Consider the following 26,500-nt stretch of genomic DNA (forward strand, 5'->3'; position numbering starts at 1 on the left):
TCATCAAACATCTGGGAATGATTCCAAAGAATTGAGTTTTATAAGACCATAGAAGACATTTATTATTCTGCTATGGAGAAGCAGTCAGACTATAATGCTACTTGGTCTTCCTGGCTAGAATTTAAGACTACCTCATCCTATAAGGATCTGATTCCACCAACCGGTATCTAATACTGCTTATCTTCCTCAGTTGAGAAATTGCCCACCAGAATTGATTACTAATTGATACTATTGAACTGTCCACCTCTTTTCCTCTTTCTCTAACCTTCCCTCTTTTCCTAGCCTTTCCCTACCCCTAACCCTCATTTTGTCATACATTTTTTTTTCTCTTTATTTCTTATAAGTTTTATTTGAATTTATACTGGCTATTTAAGTGATCAGTTTTCATGAAGACCTATTGGATCAGTGTGATAAATTATGTTTTCTTTTTTCTGTATGTTTGACTGTTATTTGCCAGATTGTATAGATATTGTCACTTTGTCATACTATACGTCTTCTTTTTGCTTTTATATAATTTCATTCCACTGTAAGTCTGTGCTAACTGTACCTTTTCCTTTTTGGAAAAATTAAAATATAGAATATATATAAAAAACAAAAATCCAAAGGCTTAATATAGTATTAATGGCACTTTACTGGAAACTACTGAGGAGGAATAGGATCTAGGAGTCACTATTTCAGATGATTTAATGGCAGGTAAGCAATGTAACAACGCAAAGAGGTAGACTAGTCAGATGCTTGGTTGAGGAATCAGCAGCAGAAAGAAAGAAGTAATAATGCCACCGTATAGGTCATTGGTATGGTCTCATCTAGAATATTGTGTCAATTCTGGAGGCCATATCTTCAGAAGGATATTAATACATTAGAGACTGTATAATGAAGGGCAACTAAAATGGTGCATGGCCTACATCACAAAACATACCCAGAAAGACTAAAAAAATCTCAATATGTATAGTTTGCAGCAGAGAAGGGGAAGGGGAAGGGGGGACATGATAGAAACTTTCAAATATATCAAGGGTTATAACAAAGTCCAGGAGGGAAACATTCTTCAAATGAAGAGAAGTAATAGGACACAAGGACATGCACTGAGACTGGAGGGAGGTAGGTTCAGGGGAAATTTGAGGAAAAATTACTTCACAGAAAGGGTAGTGCACAAGTGGAATAGCCTACCATCAGTGGTGGTAGAGGCTAAGACAGGAGAGTAATATAAACATGCATGGGATAGACATAAGAATATCCTTACAAAAACATAAGGACCAAATGAGGTTTGAGGTAAAAATATGGTAAAAAAAGGGGCCGAATAGATAGGCCAAGTGGTTCTTATCTTCCAGAAAATTCTATGTTTCTATGAGTGTGCCATCAGCACCTGTACCCCATAGAGCAGGCCTGGCCAACCCAGCTGTTGTGAAACTATAAGTCCCAGCATGCCCTGCCACAGTTTTAGCATTCCCTAATAACAAAACTGTGGCAGGGCATGCTGGGACTTGTAGTTTCACAACACCTTGAGAGCCACAGATTGGCCAGGCCTGCCATAGAGGAAAGGGTAGACAGAATTGTTCAAACACTAATGGTACTTTTGGCCCAGCATAACATTTTGCTGTTATCTGCAGCAAAGTTCCATGCCAGACAGATGTTACAATACATTCCATAAAACACTGTCCACAATCATCCAGTGTTTTTTTTTGTCAGCCTTAACAGTGTGGCGCACTGGATGTCTTCCCTGATGATGTGTATTCGCAGTACACCCTTGAAATGTTGCACATGAAAATCCAAATTTTGTGTTGATTTCAGGGATGAATCAAGCCTTGCTCAATGGGGGTAATTCCAAGTTGATCGCAGCAGGAAAATTTTTAGCAGTTGGGCAAAACCATGTGCACTGCAGGGGGGGCAGATTTAACATGTGCAGAGAGAGTTAGATTTGGGTGTGGTGTGTTCAATCTGCAATCTAATTTGCAGTGTAAAAATAAGGCAGCCAGTATTTACCCTGCACAGAAACAAAATAACCCACCCAAATCTAACTCTCTCTGCACATGTTATATCTGCCTCCCCTGCAGTGCACATGGTTTTGGCCAACTGCTAAAAAATTTCCTGCTGCGATCAACTTGGAATTACCCCCAATGTTGGTTAAATCGGGTGGTCTTCTGTTTGCCGGCGGTCGGGCTCCCGGCGCTCAGTATACCGGCGCCGGGAGCCCGACAGCCGGCATACCGACAATTATTTTCCCTCGTGGGGGTCCACGACCCCCATAGAGGGAGAATAAAATAGTGTGGCGCGCGTAGCGCGCCACCGTGCCCGTAGCGTGGCGAGCGCAGCGAGCCCGCAAGGGGCTCATTTGCGCTCGCCAAGCTGTCGGTAAGCCGGCGGTCGGGCTCCCGGCGCCGGGATGCTGGTCGCCGGGAGCCCGACCGCCGGCCACCCGTAGTGAACCCGTTAAATCATGATATTGAATGCTTTCCTCTTCACTGCAAATGATTTGTCAACAGTTTGTAGAGATATCCACCTAAACATAGAATTTGAATCTCAGAAGATACCTTTTAATGCTGGGGTGTGGTGGCATGTACTGGGAATAGTAGCGACTGTCTGACTGTCTCAGTTTTTCTAGCACATGAATGTATATTTTAAGGTCTATTTAGAATGTATAATAATTGTGAGCACAAGTGCTTATATGATGCCTATAAATGTATAGAGCTATTTTGCAGGTTTGTAAGATTCCTTTACAACATACAGTATTCTACAGGTTGAGTCTCCCTTATCCAAAATGCTTGGGACCAGAGGTATTTTGGATATGGGATTTTTCCGTATTTTGGAATAATTGCATACCATAATGAGATATCATGGCGATGGGACCCAAGTCTAAGCACAGAATGCACTTATGTTTCATATACACCTTATACAGACAGCCTGAAGGTAATTTTAGCCAATATTTTTTATAACTTTGTACATTAAACAAAGTGTGTGTACATTCACACAATTCATTTATGTTTCATATACACCTTATAAACACAGCTTGAAGGTCATTTAATACAATATTTTTAATAACTTTGTGTATTAAACAAAGTTTGTGTACATTGAGTCATCAAAAAACAAAGGTTTCACTATCTCACTCTCACTCAAAAAAGTCCGTATTTCGGAATATTCCGTGTTTCGGAATATTTGGATATGGGATTCTCAACCTGTACTGATATTTTGTTAATGTGCCAGTATTATTATTATTGTTTTTTTTAAACAAATGACGCTAATTGAGCATGTCTGTCCCTTAGACATCTATGACAACTCCACCTTAGCCTCTACTCCTTTCCAAATCCCGCCATGTTTTAGAGGACCAGACAATTTTTTTCAGGTGGTATGAGCTATTGTTTCTCATGGTTGGCTTTTTATTATTTGTATCCTAATTAGCCTTCAAATAATAAAATTATTTTAAATTATTTTAAATACCTGCAGTCTGCAATATCAATCTAATTCTGTGCCAGGTGTTTGTTTAAGTTCTTTAAAGGTATTGCTATATGCTACATCGGGTGGTCTTCAGTATGCCGAATGTGTGTGTGTACAACTTTATAGTTCAGCAGAGGTAGACATTAGGAGTGTATAGTATTCTGTAAATGTTTTTATGTCATGTGCCCAACTGTTATTATTGGTATGTGCATGTGTAGAAGCAGTGGCGGTTCTTGCCACGGGCAAGCGGTACTTTTGCCCGGGGCGCCGCCTTCTGGAGGGCGCCGGCGCCATCCGGAGGGCGCCGCACCAGGGCAAGATCCGCCACTGTGCCCCCCGCAGTGCCCTGCTGTGCCCCCCCGCTTTGAAGGGAACCAGACGCGTAGCGTCTAGTTTCCCTTCATTGAGAGGACCTTAGTTGTGCGGTGCGCGATGACGTCATCGCGCACCGCACAGCAAAGGTCCTCTCCATGAAGGGAAACTAGACGCTACGGTCTAGTTTCCCTTCGTGTAGAGGACCTTTGCTGTGCGATGCGCGATGACGTCATCGCGCACCGCACAGCATAGTGGCACAGACACTAGGGGTCATAATTGACCTCTAGTGTCTATGCTGTTCTATGGGAGAGACGTAATAACGTCTCTCCCATAGATCGAAGAGAAGAGAGGAGAGAAGAGCGGCGCCGCCGGCGGAGGGGGTCTGGATCAGGAACGAGGATAGTAAGCATACTTTTTATTTATTTATTTTTCTTTCAGCGTCGTGACCACGCCCCCATTTAAAGCCACGCCCCCATATTTTGCCCGGGGCGCCACAATACCAAGAACCGGCCCTGTGTAGAAGTATATGTTTCAGCAGCTGAAGTGAACAACTGGTAGAGAAGAAAAAAACATTGATCACGGCACAAGATATCATTATAAGACCAGAAGTAAATTGAGTAAAATTATTGCCAGTGTAATAAACTAGTCACTGCGTCATGTCATACAGGCTTGGAGTGGAAATGGTTCATGTGATATAAATCAGTCATGAATAGAGTGCATATAGCACAGTCCCAAATTAGTGCAGTGTCAGCCTTTGATGGCACTGTAGACAGGGCCGTAGAGAGATGTGCCGGGCACATTTGTGACAGATTTATCAATGCACCATTAGAAAAAAAAAAAAAAACACAGAAAAAAAATGCCGTATGCTGAAAATTCGGGGGGGGGGGGGGGGGGGGGGGAGTTTAGTCAGTGAGCAGGGCACAGTTTATAGCACCAGGGAATGTGGACATTGGCTGTGCCAGGAGGGCATGGCATGTGTAGCTGTAAGCCACTGCAGCAGAGTGACTTTTGAGCATGGGAAGTGCTAGGACCTTTTATGTTCATCTGTTTGTTTTTCTGCATGTAACTGAGTGTCCAGGTCCAAGCCTGTGTATGCTGTTCTACAGTGTCTGATGCCAGTTAAGACACTATGGTTGTAACCGAAATACCTGCCTGCGAGTCCTTATTTACAATATCCGTGTTACAAGAGGTAAACACTAACTGCATGCAATGCTAATATGCAAGTAGTTGGTTGATGTTATAAGTACTGCACATACGTTACAGTTACATTGCAAATGTGTCCTCTGTTACAGCACAGAGATGCAAGGAGTGGTTTAAGAGAGGAAGAGGCCCATGTGCAGACTCCAAGTGGACTCCCTCCTCTACGGTGGTGCAGTAGATTCCAGCTTTGAGTCAGCGTCTCCTGCGCATATGCAGATCTCCAGCAACATGGTGACCGCACCTTTTTCCTGGGGACATCTCTACTGCACATGCGCAAATCACTGGGACAGTGATCATGGTGGCCATTTTTCCAGTAATTTCTGCAGCCAGCACTGTACTAACAGAGTGTAAGTATAATTAGATAGGTGTGCTGTGTGTGGGCCCCAATGGAACCAGGGGCCAGTGTACACAGCACACCCTGCACCAGTACTGTTGAGTCCTTGCTACCTTGTCCCCGCCATTGTGTTCCTGCTCACTTGTCCCCGCTGCTGGCCACGTCACAGCATCCTCACAATGCAGTTCACAGATTCCAGGAGCGGTGCATGCGCAGTAACGGCGAACATACTGCACATGCTCAAACCCCCGGCTTCTATCTGCATCAGTTGCAGCTCATAGACGCCGGCTAGGACTGACAAGACAGTGAGTGGATTCCTACAGGAAGCCAGCTCTCTGCTCATCGCAGCCCAGTCTGGCAGTCCCAGGGGGAGGAAACATCTCCCTATGGGACTGCCTGTATTGTCTATGACTGACAGTTAGGACTTCCAATAGGAAGTAATTGCCAATCACAGTGAAGCCACTGCAGTCTCACGTACTGCATCTGACTTCATTGACTCTGAGCTGAGGTGGTGGATTTACCTGGGGTGGCTTCAGTCTTGCAACCCATAGGTTAAATCTGTCACTGCCCTGCACCCATTATAGATATGCCTGTGTACTGAAAAAATATACAAAGAGAAAATGCAGAAATTGTGTTACTGACTTTGCTGATTGCTCTATCATTGTACTAAATTACAAAGCTACTATGCTCTGTACCATATGTTGTTCTAGCAAGGGTTGAGGTAGAACTAAGGAAATTAAAAGATTCAGGAATTTTGTTACATTTGAAATCTAGTGAATGGGTCACACCCCTTGTCTTAATATTGAAAAAAAATAAAGTGGGAAACATTTGCGCTTCTGCAGACTAAAACAATGATTAGAACTACAAGAAAGAAAGGCGCCTCCTTGAGCCTATGTTGAAAATGCTGCCTGCCGCTCCCAAAGGATTAGGGTATTAGCAATCCCTAAGCAAGTGGAAAAACAAAATCTAAACAAGAGAGTGCAGGCAGACGCCGCTGAAATATCACAATTTTAATATACACAGTGATCACATAATATGATATACAATTAATACTAGATTAAAGCCAATCAAAATCAATAAAAATCCGCACTAAAACTTCATATAATTCCACACAATTCAGTGCATTGATAACCTGATATGATGATGATGTATGGATTAATATGTCCTGAAAGTTGGCAGCTGATGTTTAGATGCTGAAAGTCTGGATATTAATACGGGGACCGTGGCTGCCAGCTCATCGCCTCGGATCAGCGGCATCTTGGATAATTACAGCACCGCCAGATGATCCGTAGAAGCGGCGAGCGATCACTGGTCTGATACGCTGCAGTAAGGAGAGAGCATCGGACTCAGCCGCCGGAGCTAGCGGCACCCGAGCACCTGTCAGTGTTACATATACACCGAGGAAGTGGTAAGCGATATCACCACAATATGCTGCTACATTAAACAGAGCAGAACTGGTGCGGTGTCGACTTGGGGTAATAGAGGTCTAATCTATAATCAACAGTGCACTTGTTTTGTATTCATCTGACTTTAACCTGAACAAAGCAATTTCAAATATCAGTCTGCTATATGGATAATATCCAGACTTTCAGCATCTAAACATCAGCTGCCAACTTTCAGGACATATTAATCCATACATCATCATCATATCAGGTTATCAGTGCACTGAATTGTGTGGAATTATATGAAGTTTTAGTGCGGATTTTTATTGATTTTTATTGGCTTTAATCTAGTATTAATTGTATATCATATTATGTGATCACTGTGTATATTAAAATTGTGATATTTCAGCGGAGTCTGCCTGCGCTCTCTTGTTCAGATTTTGTTTTTAAAACAATGATTAGTCCAGTTCTACATACTTAATAATAATAATAATAATATTTTTATTATCATTATTATTATCATTATTATTATTATTGTTATCCTTTATTTAAATGGCACCATAAGGGATCAGCAGCACCCAATAACAGAGTACATAAAAAAATAATCAAAACATTACAGTTCAAGACAATATAGGACAAGTACACGGTACATAAACATAGCTGCATCAGCAGAGGACACGGAAATAAATATCAGGGTGGCTGAAAGCAGAGGGATTTGGTGCCGTCAAAGTGAGAATTTAGTAGAAAATGGTTTAAGTAAGAGAAGTAAAAGCTTATGTGGGAAGAGGGTTCTGCTTGTGAGAGCTTACATTCGAAGGGGGAGGGGCAGATAGACAGGGGTGACACAGATGGAGTAGACAGTGAACGTGGAACATAGGGTTAGGATAAGAGTTTGCTGGGTTTGGTAAAGAAGTGGGTCTTGAGAGCCTGTTTGAAGTTTTGTATAGAGGTGGAGAGTCTGAGGGGGTGAGGTAAAGAATTCCAGAGAAAGGAAGCATCACATGAAACATTTTGGATGTACAGTAGGAGTGGGAGGAAGTAATCAGTAGGCAGGAGAGGCGGTGGGCATTAGTGGAGCATAGAGGATCATAGAGGATGGTTGGGAATGTAAAAGGGCGATAAAGTCAGAGATGTAAATGGGAGAGGAGTGGGTGAAGGCTTTGTAATGTGAGAAGTTTGAATTGGATTCTGAAAGTAAAGGGGAGCCAGTGAAGGGCTTGTGAGAGAGGGATGAAGACATGGTGAGAAAAATGAGCCCGGCTGCAGCATTGAGGATAGATTGGAGTGGAGAGAGGCATTTGTCAGGGATCCCAGATAGGAGGAGATTACAGTAGGCCTGTCTGGAGTGTCAAATGCTGTGTGCTCACTGCAGGGTCCGGTGTTCGAGTGCTGCCGGTATGGCTGCACGCGTTGCTGCACGGCTGTAGGAGGATTCGGCGCGGCCAGCAGCAGGGATGATGCCGCTACCAGGAGGCTGGGAGTCTGTGGAACCAGGCTGGCTGCAGCGCTCCTGAGTGTGTCTTTAAATTGAAGGTGGCCATGTTGGAGACCAGTATGCTTTACCAATGGGCTCTGGGTAATTGATCAGCCAATCCTGTTGCTTTACTCCCTACAAATAGGCTCAGGTTTTTGCACTCTATGGCAGTACTTTGTTGCTGCTAGTCAGAACCCATGCCCTGTGCGCCCGCAAATTGTATCTGTGTCTGTCCAGGTGTCATGGTCCCTACTCCACTCTAAGTGTTCGCCCACCTTCCCCGCTGCGAGATACCTGCCAGCTCCCTGGTACGCTGTTCGCAGTTAACCACCGGATCATCCAGAATCCCGTGGAGATCTGCCGGCTTCTTCTTCAGTTCTTCAGTCTTATCTTTCAAATATCTGGAGTCCACAATACTTCAGTTCTTCAGTCTTGTCTTTGAAATATCCGGAGTTATCAATTCTTCAGTTCTTCAGCCACGTCTTCCCAACATCCAGTGCTCACAAATCTTCACAGTCCTTCAGTCACGTTTTCTATATCCATTGTTACAATTCGTTTCAGTTTTTCAACTGAATTCCCAGTATCCACTACCACTCAGTTGTATGAACTACTTCCAGTGAATCATTATAATTACCTCTCGAACTCTAAATCTCTTGTTCAGCTGCACTAGAATCTTTTAGTTTCTTTTAATATACTTTATTGAAGAAGCAATCTTTGTCCACCCAGTTTTCTCCTTACAGCAGCATCTACTCCTTCAGTTGGCCTGAGTCCCATGGATTTCCAAAAACAGCTTGACGTGACATGGAGATGACCAGTAAGTGGATAAGGGTCTTAGTAGCATCCTGGAAATTCTGATCCTGGAAATATTTTCGAGATGAAAACAGCAGAGGTGGTGAATGTATGGGTTGAAGGACAGGGAGGAGTAAAAGATTGCTAGAGGAGATAGTAGTGCCATCAATATATAATGAAATTGTGGGAGGTGAGGTTGTGCAAGAATGTGGGAAGAAGATCATCTCAGTCTTAGATATGTTAAGTTTAAGAAAGCCCTGAGACATTCAAGAAGAGATAGCAGAGAGACAGCTGGAAATACTAGTAAGGAGAGCGGGGGAGAGGTCAAGTGAGGAAAGGTAGATTTGAGTATCATCAGCATAGATATGATACTGTAGTCAAAAGAGCTAATGAGCTCACCCAAAGAGGACATATAGAGAGAGAAAAGGAACAAAAATAGAACCTTGGGGGACATCTACTGTAAGTGGAAGTGCGGGGCGTGGAGTCATGAGAGGAGACAGAGAAGGAGCGGTCAGAGAGGTAGGAGGACAGCCAGGAGAGGGAAGATCAATGGACTGAAGGATTGCAGAAGAGGGTGGTCCACAGTGTCAAAAGTAGCAGAGAGGTCAAGAAGAATACGCAAAGAGTAGTGGCACTTGGATTTAGCAGCAAAGAGGTCATTGCAGGCTTTTGTGAGGGCAGTTTCAGTGGAGTGGAGAGTATGGAAGCAAGACTAGAATGGGTCAAGCATTGAGTGGTAGGAAAGAAAGGGAAAGAAACAATTAAACCAACCACGATTACCAATGTGAAGGGTTGCTTCAAATGCGGGAGATCACGATGTTTAACCTGCAATTTTCTGTTGAACAAAAGTACCCAGTTCAGTTCGACTGCACTGGGCACCTCGTTTGATATTACCAGTCATATTAATTGCAACTCCTCATTTGTAATATACCAGATGAGTCCACTTACATCTTTGCTTTTTTACAAATTTGGCTCAACATTTAAAACATGGCTAAGCTGTTTTTCACGAGTAGCGAGTGGATGAATTTTTAAATTTTTGTTTGCCATAATAGAATATGTATAAAGTAACATATTAAAGAAGCAAATTAAGAAAAATCACAAGGCATGGCTAAATCTCTGAGTCTATGGCATGCAAAACTGTGCCATACATGACGGGATATAGCAAAGATATATGTGGACACATCTGTATCTAATCACTTGCAGCTGTGGTTTGCAATATGTTGAGCGAACAACCCGCACATTAAATACTAGATTCCTGGAACATAGGCGTAATGTCCTAAGAGGGTTCTGTTTACACAGCTTATCCCGACGTGCATTTTAAGCACCAGGGGGATATTAATGTGCTTTGTTTACAATGCATGGAGAGCATTAAGGCGACCTCGAGAGGAGGAGATCATTATAATCTTTTATGTAAGAGAGAATCGTTCTGGATTTTTTCGCTGGGGACCTTATTCCCTGCAGGTCTAAATGAATCCATTGAATTGAATAACATCTAAATAGGAATTGTTTATATATTTTAACAATTCCTGTTCTCTCTATTTTGAATAGTCTTATTCCAATTTATGCCCTCCCCTTTAGCTAATACTGTATCTATCTTGGGATATTACATAATTTTTTCTAAAAGTGAATATGATTAATTCTACCTATACGGAATCTATTGTACTCTCTTTAAAAATTCCCTATGTTTTTCCTATTGACTATCCCTCTTTCTTATATCTATAAGTGTTGATGTCCACTATTGTAAATTTGGCAATGAACCTCTCCTGGTCGTTTTAGCCAGCTAATAGTGTCGATATTAATTTATGTATTGATACTAACATCACAATAAATTGCTATATAACATTTTATATTCATGTATGTGGGTGTTTTTTTTTCCGAATACAGACCCACATGTATGGATGTTCTGTTTAGGATACTCTAATTTGAATTCCTTAGTGTACTTTGATTATCATCATTTTATTACTATATTTAAAAAAAAATTGTTTCATCATAGTTGATGTATGATTTGAACTACGGATGACTATCTGTGCTTTTTAACTGGTCTGGGTATTTAATGTCAAGAGACTACATATAAATTCTAAACAGAGGAAAAAAAAAAAAAAAACTATATATGTGTGTGTGTGTGTGTGTGTGTGTGTGTGTGTGTGTGTAGTTCTTAAAAATGAAAAATAAATGTAAACGGATAATAAGAATGATAAAAAATATTTCTCTGTCCAAGGGTGTTATTGACCCTGGGTCTACTATATATACCAGTCCTCTGCATTACTGCAGTGAGCCACAGTCTCTGCACAGATGATCAAGTTAATTTTCTAATATATAAAGCTGTGGACTGTTTTAAAAGTAACACTTATGTTATATTGTTATTAAATAACACCTATGTTGCCTGTTGCCATTTTTGTTTCAACCAAATATTGAAACATATTGTTTGATCATTTAAGAAGTTGATTTATATGTGAATTTAGAATGTTATATTGTATTATTGCAATTCTTGATACTAGCTTTATTAACCTGATATAATGAGCACCTTTATTGCGTGGATGCACACCTGATTCCTCTTATTAAGGGAATCTATGGATTGGCCATTGAACCATTTAAATACCTGGCTGATCCCATTCATTCCTTCTGAAGAAACCGCTAATTTGCCCATAATGGAGAAACACGTCAAGGGGCAATTCTGTGGAGCATATTCCCCTAAGCCAGACCATGACTGCACTCTGGTAATTGGTTCCCATCTTCCCCTCTCCGGGACACAGTGACTGAAGCCCGCCTGCCGCTGCACCATTCATTCTGGTGCTTCAGGCTGATCCGCAGCTGGCTGCTGAACACATTTACCTGGATCTTCCTCGGTATCTAACATCCATCTGTCACTGCTCGGATATCAGCACCCGCTCACTGACATCACCGCTGACAGGCTACATTGGAAGTTTTGCCAAGGACTCCCTAACAGCGATGAGCATTATATTCGATATTGCATAGGAAAGCCAGCCACAAATTGTTTGCTATCATTGCGGGATATAACCTATAAATCCTTAAAACCCACCATTTTAACATTACTGTGGGTCTGGTTAAGGACATCCACTCAAACAAACTTTTTAATCCGGATACTTGTTATTGTGAGTTATTGCTCTACATAAGATCTATGCAACCTATCTATGTTTATATAGTATTTTATGTGTGAATTAAATATATTATTGCATTTTTAATGTATTTGCGCTCTCATTATTAATTATTAAGGAAAGGAGGAGGCTGGTTGCTGATGGTCTGGTGGGATGTGATATCCTGATGTACAGAGTCAATTTTGAGTGTGAAGTAAGTGGCAAACTCAAGAGCAGAGAGTGAGGAGGGCTGATGAGGTGGGGGTGAGCAGAGGATAGAGTTGACAGTGACAATGAGGCGCCAGGAGTTTGAAGACTGGGTGGAAAGAGCAGCATTGAAGGATGAGAGCAAGTTTGTTATAGAGGAAGTCTGCCTTAGAGCTTGATTTCCTCCACTGTCGCTCGGCAGTCCGTGAGCATTTTTGCAGATGTCTGGCGCATTTAATATGTCAGGGTTGAGGTGTTTATCTGTGAGAGTGAATAGTGATCAGTGGAGCGACTGAGTCAAGAACAGAAGTAGGGTATGCATTATGTAGGGAAGTGGCTTGTTCAGTGCATAAGAGAGAGAAGTGAATTGAACAGGGAGGATAGGGAAGTAGTGTAAAATAGCCTCAATGTTACACGTAGTGATGGTAGCCTTAGGAGATAGAAAAACACAGATAGATAAGTTAAAAGAGAGCAGGTGGTGGTCAGACAGGGGAAATTGGGAGTTGGAGAAATCAGAAATATCACAAGTTTGAGTGAAGACCAGATCAAGTATGCTCCTATTCACATGGGAAGGCAAGGAGGTCCACTGGGAGAGACTAAGCAAAGATATGAGGTTAAGGAGTTTAGAAACAGGAGATTTTTGTGGGGATAACATTGCATACAGTGCAATATCCAGTACCAAAGACTGAGGGCATTTTTTCAGCTCTGTTGGAAGGAGCTTACTTTATAAAATTGATTTAGCACAAGCTAATTTACAATTGGAGATGGAAGAGACATCATTGAAATTTTAAGAACCAAGAGACCCAAAAGTTTATTACCAAACAACTGTCTCACCTTTGGAATAGCTTCAATCCCATCAATTTGAAATTCCATTATACAGGGAATTATAGGGAATTTTACAGCGGTATACCTAATACTTGATGTTACCTCGATAACCATGCAAAGGATGATGAAGATTATTTAAAAAAAGGTAACATTGCACTCATTAATTACATGAATTCTGTATGAGAGGGAATCAAGATAAATGTGTCTTTAAAAGTGCATTTCTCACCATGGACAGGTTACTAACAAAAAAAGATGAACATAAACCCGAGGACGAATCTAAAGTAGTACTGCAAGGATCATGCCCACAAGCTGTGGCCCAGTTGAGTTGTTATCTAGGCTGTGAATTATCACATATTTCTATTTCAATATCACTGCTGCTACATGTAATGAATGCACACAGAGAAGGGAGCACCATGAAAATATTCTACAAACTGTGCAAAGGCTTTTCAAAACATGAAGTTGATCACATTGATCTTCAAGCACGTTGACCCATCTCTACCTAGTTTTCACATGAAACCTTAACTTGTTGAATCGGTCAGTCTTATAACATACTTACTGCATTGCAGTGAGCAAACAACTGCATTTACAGTGGCAGGACCAAACTATGCACAAATTGATCACGCAGCTTTAAGTCTTCAATCAGGAATAACAAAATCCCACCAGAAGTTTGCACCAGTTATATGCTAGAAAACACTTTATACCTATATTCAATCCTAAAAAAAAGAAGCACCTGCATTAATGGCAGCCATATTAAAAAATGATCCTTATTCTTGAAAGCTCACTCTTACGAGATTTAATTTACGGGGACAAAACTTAATGGAAACATTGACTGATGGATTGTGACAATCCCCTCTACAACAACTTGATCTTCATCATTGAATATAATTAATGTTGTCATCAACCAATAAACCAGATGTGATCCAGAGTTATCAAGAGTCCATGACAATACAGATAAAGGTTGTTTGAAACTCACTGTATCCTGGATTCTCAGCAAAAAGATATCAAGTGTCTATATCTCAATAAACATTAATATATGGTGCTAGAGCTCACCATACTTTGTTCAAGAATATTGGGAAATTTAACTGCTGGCCATAGAAGTTATGTATGGTGGCCTGATGATTCATTTGAATCAATATCTAAATATTGTGAAAGATGTCAAAATATTCTAAATGCATCTCTGCCAGTTATGTTGTAGATTTGGGAATGGTCCTCAGACTTTATATTAATTTTGCATGTACATTCACATGGCCTGTAGTCCACAATATGACATCTCTAGCTGAGTAAATTATTGCTATTTTGCAAAATATATTCCCCAGAAATGGTTTACCCAAACAAATATTTAGTGATAATAGACTTCAGTTCATTTCTGAAGAATCCCAGAGATTATTGAAAAGAAATGACATAAATCACTTCACATAGCAGTTTACCACTCAGCTACAGTACCATATATTAGCTGTAAGATATCTTTACATTTTCAATAAGGTAAGTTACTGTACAATGGGGGTCATTCCGAGTTGTTCGCTCGTTATTTTTTTCCGCAACGGAGCGATTAGTCGCTAATGCGCATGCGCAATGTCCGCAGTGCGACTGTGTCAAGTAAATTTGCTATGCAGTTAGGTATTTTACTCACGGCATTACGAGGTTTTTTCTTCGTTCTGGTGATCGTAATGTGATTGACAGGAAGTGGGTGTTTCTGGGCGGAAACAGGCCGTTTTATGGGGGTGTGCGAAAAAACGCTACCGTTTCTGGGAAAAACGCGGGAGTGGCAGGAGAAACGGAGGAGTGTCTGGGCGAACGCTGGGTGTGTTTGTGACGTCAAACCAGGAACGAAACTGACTGAACTGATCGCAGATGCCGAGTAAGTTTGAAGCTACTCAGAAACTGCTAAGAAGTGTCTATTCGCAATTCTGCTAATCTTTCGTTCGCAATTTTGATAAGCTAAGATTCACTCCCAGTAGGCGGCGGCTTAGCGTGTGCAAAGCTGCTAAAAGCAGCTTGCGAGCGAACAACTCGGAATGACCCCCAATGTAAAAATATTTGTTTATCACATGGTGCTGCTGGGCTGACACCAGCAATGACCTTCCACAGTAGAAACTCAAAAACCTGTTGGGGATTTATTGAAACCAGATGTATGAAAATATGCATCAAACACCAATTAGAAACTTTGATGCTGGTCAGAAATTGTTAGCATGAGATTACCAAGGTGACCTAGAGCAACCAGGAAAAAAGTTTGTGTCTAGTCTCTTAATGTCTATGGTTCATATTTGAAGGTGGCTTATGGCATTGTCATGTAGATCAAATCCTTCATGCAAAAGGGTGGGAGGTTACAAGCAAAGGTGTGGAATTAGTACATTAGAGCTCAGATATTGAATTGATTCAAGAATCAAATGGATTATTGATTGAATAGCCTCCTCGTGCTATTACAGAGATGTTTTTCAGTAGGATAGGACTCCGAAGTCTCTAGTCATGACACCAGTTGTTCAACAAGAATGTGAATCTTCAACTCAGTATTTTAGAAACTACCAGAGTCTTCAAAGAAAGAACAATTTACAGAGTCCTATGCGCAAGGGTTTCACAACAATTATCCTAATAGGCATTGTAGGCCTCATGAAAGATTCAATGTGTAGTCTAAAGTATTCATATAGTGAAACTACTTGAGTATAATTGTTGCTTGTTCATCACATTGTGGTTCTTGTCTAAGAATTGAGGAGTGTTGTATATAAACAATCAAGCTTATAGTTCTGCAGACTTAAAAATTATACCCCTCTCACATCGCAAAAATAACCCGGTATCGACCCGGCATATTGCTGGGTCGACACGGGTCAGTGTTTGATGTGAAAGGGCCCCATGAGAATTCTCGGGTCGCCTGACCCAGTAATTCAACCCGGGTAACAAGTAGGGTTATTCCCGGGTGGAATACCGGGTCAGTGGCATCATAAACGTATTTCTGGGTCGATGAGACCCGGGACCCGTTTACTACATGGTGAGAGGCGGAGATGAGCTTATCTCCCAGCCCTGCCCCCGCTGCCAGCTCCGCTCCCCACCACTATGACAACTGACCCGGCTTATTGCCAGGTTGGAAAGCCAGTGCAGAGGCTCCAATGTCGGATCCCACCCTGGAAGGACCCGTTTCCAATTCCCGGGTGGGATCCGGCATTGCCCATATGCCCATAGCAACCAATCACATTGTGGCTATTGTTTTCGAGAAGGTGCTAGATAAATGATAAGTAGAATCTGGCTGGTTGCTATGAGCAACATATCCACTTCTATAAACCTGCACTTTAGTAAATATACCCCTTAGAGATAGACAAAGTGAAGAAGTTGACCATAGCAACATTCAGCATCTAGTTATCATTTGTCTAGCGCAGTCTATAAAATGACAATTAGAAGTTGGTTGCTATGGGCAACTTCTTTACTTTTTCTCTTAGTATTTAATACATCTGCCACTATGTGTATAGAGGTAAATGGTTCCGCAGCTGCTGTTCCTCAGTGACCAGTGTGTTATTCAAAACTATTCTGTATACATTACATTAAACATGATATTATTGAACAATGTTTCAAATTGTTGGTGTTCCATGAATAGCAATGCATAAGTAATGCATAAACTATATGAAAGTTTGAGGGTAATAATTAAACTAGAAACAATTGCAGAATAAACAGGGCAGTGCCTAATATATGGTTAATAACATCACTTATTAGAATTTACATTGTCAAATGGAATTCCATTTCATTTCACTTAGAACTCATGTATCTTAAAAAAATTCTGTTATTCTACAGTGTTTTGGTAGCTACGAGTACAAAGGTCTGTATAATACTATACAACAATGGCATTTCATTTGTAAGGGAACAGCATAATATCAAGTACTTTTATGTAAAATGACAATATAACTTACCTAGCCAGACACAGCCATATAGCTCAACTCGTAAACATACATTCATAGAATGGTCAGTCACTGGGATAAAGCGTAGAAATCTCGCAATTATAGGAGGCTCAAGATCCTTTAATACTATGTCATATGGGTTGACATTCCCTTCAAGAACCTAAAACATTTTTAAAAAAATGTTAGTGAGAACCTGCAATGATGGAAGAAAAAAAAACAATGTATGCCACTGGCAATACAGTTAGGGGGTAATTCCAAGTTGATCGCAGCAGGAATTCTGTTAGCAATTGGGCAAAACCATGTGCACTGCGGGGGAGGCAGATATAACGTGCAGAGAGAGTTAGATTTGGGTGTGGTGTGTTCAATCTGCAATCTAATTTGCAGTGTAAAAATAAAGCAGCCAGTATTTACCCTGCACAGAAATAAAATAACCCACCCAAATCTAACTCTCTCTGCAAATGTTATATCTGCCACACCTGCAGTGCACATGGTTTTGCCCAACTGCTAAAAAATGTCCTGCTACGATCAACTTGGAATTACCCCCTTAGTGTACAGTGCCTTGCTAAAGTATTTCCCCTCCACTCCCCTTGGCTTTTTACCTATTTTGCTACATTACAACCTGTAATTTTTTTTTTTTTTTTCGTAATCTGAATTTTATGTGATGAATATGCACAAAATAGTCTAAGTTGGTGAAGTGAAATGAGAAAAATTTATATAAAAAATAATTTTTAGAAATAAAAATTTGAGAATTGGCATGTGCATATGTATTCACCCACTTTGCTATGAAGCCCCTCAAAACTTCTGGTGCAACCAATTACCTTCAGAGGTGACATAATAAGTGAAATAAAGTCCACCTGTGTGCAATCTAAGGACGAGATTCAAATGTTTGAAAAGTCAGTTGGAAGTCTTTTTTCCTATCTAATAGACAGGAAAAACAGACACCCAACCGACTTTTCAAACATTTGAATCTCCCCCTAAGTGTCACATGATCTGTCAGTATAAACACACCTTTTCTGAAAGGCCCCAGAGGCTGCAACACCACTAAGCAAGAGGCATCACACCATGAAGACCAAGGAGCTCTCTAAACATGTCAGGGACAAAGTTGTTGAGAAGTACAAGTCAGGGTTGGGTTATAAAAAAATATCCAAATCTTTGATGATCCCCCGAAGCACCATCAAATCCATCATATTCAAATGGAAAGAACATGGTACCACAACAAACCTGCCAAGAGAGGACCGGCCACCAAAACTCACAGACCGGGCAAGGAGGACGTTAATCAAAGAGGCAGCACAGAGACCAAAGGTAACCCTGAAGGAGCTGCAGAGTTCCACAGCAGAGACTGGTGTATCTGAGCATGTAACCACAATAAGATGTACACTCCATAGAGCTGGGCTTTATGGAAGAGTGGCCAGAAAAAAGCCATTACTTAGTGTTAAAAATAAGAAGGCACGTTTTGAGTTTGCCAAAAGGCATGTGGACGACTCCCCAAATGTATGGAGGAAGGTGCTCTGGTCAGATGAGACTAAAATTTAACTTTTTGGCCACCAAGGAAAACGCTATGTCTGGCGCAAAACCAACACATCCCATCAACCTAAGAACACCATCCCCACAGTGAAACATGGTGGTGGCAGCATCATGTTGTGGGGATGTTTTTCAGCAGCAGGGACTGGGAAACTGTTTCGAGTCGAGGGAAAGATGGATGGTGCTAAATACAGGGATATTCTTGAGCAAAACCAGTTTCAGTCTGCCTGTGATTTGAGACTGGGACGGAGGTTCACCTTCCAGCAGGACAATGTCCCAAAGCATACTGCTAAAGCAACACTCGAGTGGTTTAAGGAGAAACATTTAAATGTGTTGGAATGGCCTAGTCAAAGCCCAGATCTCAATCCAATTAAGAATCTGTGGTCAGACTTGAAGATTGTTGTTCACAAGCGTAAACCATCCAATATGAAGGAGCTGGAGCAGTTTTGCCTTGAGGAATGGGCAAAAATCCCTGTGGCAAGATGTGGCAAGCTCATAGAAACTTATGCAAAGCGACTTGCAGCTGTAATTGCCGCAAATGATGGCTCTACAAAGTAGTGACTTTAGGTGGGTGAATAGTTGTGCATGAAGAAATGGGGGCTGCTTTGCCAATAGAAAACATAAGGACTGCAGCAAATATCTCCGACATCTGATACAGTCTCCAGTACATACATTCTTAGGATACTTAATACTTGTGGGTATCTACTACAAAATTATTATGATAAATACACCCTAAAATGTTCTAACTAAAGCTGAATAAAGAATTGAACTTTACTTGGTATAATAGAACTTTTTCAGAACCCATTTATAAACGTCCAATTACAATAAGACCTAAGAGCATTAAGAACACACTTTAAAGCAGTTACCATCCGTTGCACATCTGTTTGTTTTATTGCTTTAAATATTATTTCAGATTAATTTGCACTAGTCTGTACCAGACAAAACGTTTATGTTTTCTTGTTGGACCACTTACAACATCTTTGTCAAAATGTATTCCACTTAATTAACCATAATTATCATCAATTTTGTTCTAAATACATGTTTTTTCAATCATTCAGTTTCGGGCTTCACTTTGTGTAAGGAGTTTTGATTTTATTAATAGGTAGCTATAAATGTAATTCATATGTAGATGGATTCACATTTAATTATACAGCTGTAATTATATACTTTGATATTTCTGATTTTGCTGGATGCTACAGCAATTAAAGTAGAGCTGTATTATCTACTCATTTCCTAGGAGCAGGAATTCTGTAGTTCCCATTTTCGTAATTATAATGTTCGTCAGAGTCAGGATTAAATACTGTCCACACCTCTACACCCATTGTTATGTAGCTGCTGGGGTGCTGATAAACTCAGTGGCAATCCAGCAGGAGGTCACTTAAGGACCGTATTCACGGGCCGATTTGGGGAGAGATGTGTGCTGAGCAACTGCATGATGATTATTACAAGGAGGGAGAAGGAGAATTTTGTGACCACACATCGCCTTGATACACGGAGTGAAGGAATGTATGCACTCCTTGATAATTAGAGTTAGCGCCGATGCAGAAATGACTTACCAATTGTTCATACATATTCATACTTTAGGAGTTGTGGAGGAATCCTCCTATTAGTAATTTCTGATTTGGCTGCTACCATTTGCACACATTAGGGACCCACCACCTTTCATATACACATTCTACATGGATGATGTTAACATGATGAACTATGTACAATTTGATTGTCTACCAGATTTCTCAGCAGTGGATTTCTGGTGATTATGTTCCCTGATATCCCTAATCCCTACCCCCTAACCCCCTCTACTGCCAAACCCTTACCTCCCCCACCCCTAACTCAAACCTTCCCCCCAAAGCCTAACCCTAACCCCCCTAGTGGTGCTTAACCCTAACCATTGGCATCCTCAGATTGTCGATATCTCACATTGCAACGTTTCTGGGGATATCAACATGGTAAACATTTGACCAAAATTGATATTCTAATGTTGACATTTTTGTGTCAACATTCTGAAGGCATGTGCTAGGCAACACTGATAAACAGTTATCATGTCAACATGGTAAAACTGTTGACATGTGGTATGGTGACATACTCAGCATAGCGACAATCATCATGTCTACATGGATGATATGTTGACAAGAGGAACTGTCTACCATTTGTCCCTAGTGGTCTACCAGTGTCTTACCTTGTCCCGGTGGCGTCTTCTTATAGGTCCCAGTTGTCAAATGAAGATTAGTTAAACCAGAGTTGTCTCAGCAGCAGTGTTCTGGTGAGTAATTTCCCTGATAACCTAAATCCTAATCCCTACCCTCTACCCATACTGCCTAACCCTTACTTTCTCCACCCCGCAGCCTAACCCAAACCTTCCCATTACAGCCTAAGACTAACCCTCCTAGTGATGCCTACCCCTAACCATTGGCATCCTCAGATGACAGTTTGACTCATGTCAACATTATAATGTTGACATTTTTGTGTCAACATTCTGAATGTTGACATGGTTACTGTCAATCATCTGACCAAAAACCAGTATGCATCACTGTAGTCCGGTCCTGGGTTATATTTTTAGAGCAACACTGCATTTTGGGATATGATAAATATACCCCTTTGTCATTTTGAGTAATGCTAATACTTACATTTAGTAGGGGGGCTGCTGCTACCCCCATGCCCAGAGAGGAGAAGGTCAGCTGCTAGCCTCGAGTCTCAGCACCTGCACAATGGATCCGATAGGTTCCATGACCGGAGCATGTGCAGAAGCCACGTTGTGATGGCACATGCACAAACCCTGGCTTCTGTGGACTGTATCGGCTGCAGCCCATAAAAGCAGGATTGGGCTGCGCCAAAGGCACGGAGTGGCTTCCTATAGAAAAGCCAGCTTTCTGCTAATCGCATGATGGTCTGGCAGTCCCAGAGGGAGGAAACACCACCCAGTGTTTTCCCCCCATCCCCGGCCAAAGCACACTAACATCACTAGATATCCCTCTTGTATTTTCTGTGAGTGGCATTTCTCCATAAGCTGACGTGGCATGGTCACGACCAGAATTGCTGACTACAGATTTGACCAGTAGCAGAGGAGTTAGTACCTATATGACTTGAGCTACCAATGTCTGTTCAGAGTGTCCTATTTAAACCCCTTAGGTTCAATTGCCTATTGCCAGTACAACTTGTACTATGGGGGTCATTCAGAGTTGATCGCATGCTGCCAAGTTTCGCTGTGCAGTGATCAGGTCTCTACTGCGCATGCACGTGATACGGGTATAATGCGGATCATTGCTGAGCTATGGATTAACGAAGAATCCATACTCACAGCCGATCGCAAGAAGATTGACAGAAAGAGGGCGTTTATGGGTGTCAACTGACCGTTTCCTGGGAGTGGTAGGGAAAACGCAGGCGTGTCCGGGCGTTTGGAGGGCAGGTGTGTGACGTCAATTCCAGCACCAAAAACACTGAAGTGATCGCAAGGGCTGAGTAAGTTCAGACCTACTCTGAAACTGCACAAAATGTTTTTGCAGAGCTCGGCTGCACATGCGATCACACACTTGCAAAGTGAAAATTCACTCCCCCGTGGGCGGCGATTATGCGTTTGCACAGCTGCTAAAAACAGCTAGCGAGCTATCAACTCGGAATGAGGGCCTATATCTGTTCCTGGCTCCAGAGTCAGCAGCTTGTATCTGGTTATTCTGCCCAGCGCGCTTTAGTTACTTACTGTTGCTCCCTGTATTCTGTCCAATGCTTAGCACTTCCAGCTGCACCAGTGTGTTCTAAATTACCTACTTGGAGCACTTCCATTTCAGCATGCAAAATCTATTGTATCATGTATAGATGGTAGGGTACATCTACGCCAGCATTCAGTTACAGCCAACAGAGTTTACTTCTAATGCTGTGTCCAGCATCAGTTACAGCCAGGGCTATATGTGTGGTGGAACGGTCCGTAAATGCCATTTACTGAAGCTCTTTTAAAAAATGCTGTCATCAGGAACGGCATTCTGGAACCTCCCGACAGTGCCAGTATTTTTTTTTCCTGCCAGGTGCGGGGATGAAGGAGGAGCACGGTGGGGGAAGCCTTGCTTTCCCTGCAGTGTCTTGGGAGTGAGGCGATGCAGGAGACAGATGCTAGAGGTCATACATGACCTCTAACATCTGTCAGTGATGCAGATGTACCAGGAGAAGATGAAGAAATGCATCTTCTCCCATGAAACCATTGAGAACGATCAGGAGACCAATGGCAACAAGCAGGATACCCCTGGCAATGAGCAGGAGACCCCTGACAACGAGTATGAAACCTTTGGCAACGCGTGTGCCATAATGTGAAATGGGCATTGCTGTGGGTGTCATTGCATAATAGGCCTTGCTGTAGGTATCATTGCGTAATGAGCATTACGGTGTGTGTCATATTGTGTAAGGGGCATTACTATCAGGAGGAAAAATGGCAAATTATGTAAGTGCAAACATCAGGATTTTTTCCCCCTATTGTGGCCAATGTTTGGGCGTGCAGATTGCAAAACTGGGGTATAAAATAACCTTTTCCTGCAAGACCATGCCCCTTGTAGTGAGGTCACACACCATTTTTTGGCACCAGCAAATTCTTTATTAAGGGCAATTCTTTATTCTTACAAAGGTGCCCCACCCACTGTAGCCCCGCCCACCGCTGCCCACCTCTGGGAGTTTATAAACCTATTTTTCTACAAAAATAGCACTGGTTACAGATAACAGTGTGCCTATTTTTCCCAGCTTGCAATATTCTTTACAACCATATTGCCCTATGCCCCCCCTTTTCCAAAAGCATAGCCAGCACTATGATCTCTGAGCCTCGCCTGGTTCAAAAAATACAGGAAACAAAACGTATAGGGGTCCTCCATATTTAATGAATTAGCACCGTACTCTTGGTGCCGGCCCTGGGATGGGTAGGGCACCCCCATATTTTTAGAACAAGTACCAGGCTATACTCAATAAAACTAGCACCTGGATACACCCAACAGATGACTGTTGTATCTCTATTGCAGTAATTTCTAGTAACAGCTGCCAATACTGGACAATTAGGAGCCTCCAACACATCCACAGAGACTCTTTCTAGTCATTTCCATAAAAGGGCTAACCGCATCAATCTGTACCGGGATTGGTTTATATTTTCTACCGGGACTGTTTTATTTAAAACTAAACTAAAATAAAGTTTTTTTTACTAATGCTGTTTTTATGACAATTTACTGTGGTCAGCAGGGGTTAAAGTGAGCCGGAACAGGGCGGAACTGCATTCCGTCAGGTCCTCTTGGAGACGGAACGCAGTTCCGCCTCTTCCGGCTCACCTAACCCGATGTGTTCCGACGCCGCAGGTAGATGCCGGGCGCCCGCTGAGATTGTGTTACCAGCGGGTGCCCGGCTCTCTCTCCACAGCGGAAGCCAGCGACAGGAGCTCACTACTGAGCTTCGGCTACCGGCTCCCAGCCCTGCCAGTGCGCGCCTTTGGAGAGACGTCATGACATCTCTCTCATAGTGCTGGGGAGCCGGACGCCAGGACGATAGCAGCGGTCGGACGTGGGAGCGGGGCTTGGTGAGTATGGTGGGTTTTTTTTAAGTGTGTTAGCGGTGCATCTACTGGAGGCAAACTACAGGGGGCTAACTACTGGGGGCAAACTCCAAGGGGTAAACTACGGGGGGCAAACTACAGGGGCGCATTACTACTGGGGGCATAATTACAGGGGCGCATTACTACAGCGGGTATAACTACAGGTGCGCATTACTACGGGGGGCAATACTACTGGGGGCGTAACTACAGGGGCATTACTACATGGGGCTAAACTACTGGGGGCATTACTACTGGGGGGCTAAAACTACTGGAGGCTTAACTGCAGGGGCTAAACTAAAGGGGGCATTACCACTGGGAACTAAACTACACGGGATAAACTACTGGGAGCATTACCACTGGGAGACTAAACTAAAGTGGGGGTAAACTACTGGGGTCATAACTGCAGGGGCATTATTTTCTTTAACAAGTAGCTCTTACTAACTTTGGAGCTCAGTTACATCCATTTTTATGAAACGCCTCTCAGATGTAGCAGTTGCACATGATAGGTGTTACTTTCACAATCTCCCTGAAATTCTTTTTCAAAAGTAGGCAAGTATGCACCTGCAGTGCACATGGTTTTGCCCATTAGAGAAACATTTTGCTGCTGTGATCAGGTCTGAATTAGGCCCTTAGTCATATGCTTTCACACATGCAGAAATCCTGGGTTGCTGCGCGTGGACGTGCAATAACCTGGAATTTAGCTGCATGTCTGAAAAGCGGCATAAGATTCCCTTTTTTACTTGGTATTGCACTTTTCTCTTCACTGTTTTCATTTTTATTGCTAAGATTCACCATTTTACCTAGAATTGTGTTTTTTTTCTCCACAGTTTTAAAAGTGCTTAACACAGATGACTATGGGGGTCATTCTGAGTTGATCGTAGCCCTACGATCATGTCCATACACAAGCGGGGGGACGCCCAGCACAGGGCTATCCCACCCCGCATGTCAGTGCCCCCCCCCCACCCCTCCGCAGAAGTGCAAAAGCATCGCACAGCGGCAATGCTTTTGCACTTTATGAGTAGCTTCCGGCCAGCGCAGCCTTAGCGTGCTGGCCGGGAGCTACTCATCGCTCCCCGGCCCGCAGCAGCTGCGTGTGACATCACGCAGCTGCTGCGGCCCGTCCCTCACGCGGTCCGGCCACGCCTGCATTGGCCGGACCGCGCCCACAAAATGGCGCCTAAATGCCGCCATTCCGCCCCCCCCCCCGCCCAGCGACCGCCTCTGCCTGTCAATCAGGCGGAGGCGATCGTAGCGCAGTGACAGCCTTCGGCCATTGGGCATGCGAAGGCGCCGCGCATGCGCAGTTCTGACCCGATCGCGCCACTGAGATAAACTGCAGCGTGCGATCAGATCAGAATGACCCCCCCATAATACTAAATTAAGTGGGGAGTCCGGGTCAAGTGCAAAGCATTTTGTACCTGGTTGAAGGTGTCATTTTGATGAGTATGTATGTAGGATTTAGGATATTACTTTTTATTTTAGTTATACAGGTGAAACTCAGAAAATGAGAATATCATGCAAAAGTTCATTTATTTCAGTAATTCAACTTAAAAGGTGAAACTAATATATTATATAGACTCATTACATGCAAAGCAAGATATTTCAAGCCTTTATTTGTTATAATTTTGATGATTGTGGCTTACAGCTTAAGTAAACCCCAAATCGAAAATCTCTGAAAATTTTAATATTACATAAAATCAATAAAAAAAGGATTTTAAATACAGAAATGTCGGCCTTCTGAAAAGTATAATCACGCATATCTACTCAGTACTTGGTTTGGGCACCTTTTTGCATGAATTACTGCCTCAATGCGGCGTGGCATGGATTCTATCAGCCTGTGGCACTGCTGAGGTATTATGGAAGATCAGGATGCTTCAATAATGGCATTCAGCTCTTCTGCATTGTTTGGTCTCATGTCACTCATCTTTCTCTTGGCGATGCCCCATAGATTCCCTATGAGGTTCAGGTCAGGAAAGTTTGCTGGCCAATCCAGCACAGTAATCCCAGGCTGGAGTTAGTGCATCTAGAGCAGGGATGGGGAACCTTCGGCCCTCCAGCTGTTGTTGAACTACACACTATCTGGAGGGCCGAAGGTACCCCATCCCTGATCTAGAGCCACCACACACAGATGGATCCTGGACATGGGCTTCAAATGTTACATTACTCTTGTCAAGACGCTCCTGATCAACAAACGTCATCAGAAGCGTCTTACCTAGGCTACAGAAAAAAATAACTGGTCAGACAAACTTTATAGAGATGCTGACTTCATTTTCCAGCAGGACTTGGCACCAGCCCAAACTGCCAAAAGTACCAAAACCTAGTTTAATGTCTGTGGAATTAATGTGCTGGATTGGCCAGCAAACTTGCCTGACCTGAACCCCATAGAGAATTTATGGATCATTGCCAAGAGAAAGATGAGAGACATGAGACCGAACTATGCAGAAGAGCTGAAGGCCGCTATTGAAGAATCCTGGTCTTCCATAACACCTCAGCAGTG

The 26,500-nt window shown here is 42.4% G+C and overlaps 1 protein-coding gene across 3 annotated transcripts in view; it reads right to left on the reverse strand.

The window, feature by feature from the left end:
* DDR2 (discoidin domain receptor tyrosine kinase 2) overlaps window positions 1-26,500 on the reverse strand; it is a 429,134-nt gene that overhangs the window by 192,885 nt on the left and 209,749 nt on the right. For all 3 annotated transcript variants that reach the window (XM_063940268.1, XM_063940269.1, XM_063940270.1), the window contains one exon: window positions 16,944-17,091. In XM_063940268.1, coding sequence (XP_063796338.1) covers window positions 16,944-17,091 — 148 coding nt within the window. The remainder of the gene's footprint in view (window positions 1-16,943; window positions 17,092-26,500) is intronic.

The sequence above is a fragment of the Pseudophryne corroboree genome, chromosome 9 (genome assembly GCF_028390025.1).
Source record: "Pseudophryne corroboree isolate aPseCor3 chromosome 9, aPseCor3.hap2, whole genome shotgun sequence".
NCBI classification, from domain to species: domain Eukaryota; kingdom Metazoa; phylum Chordata; class Amphibia; order Anura; family Myobatrachidae; genus Pseudophryne; species Pseudophryne corroboree.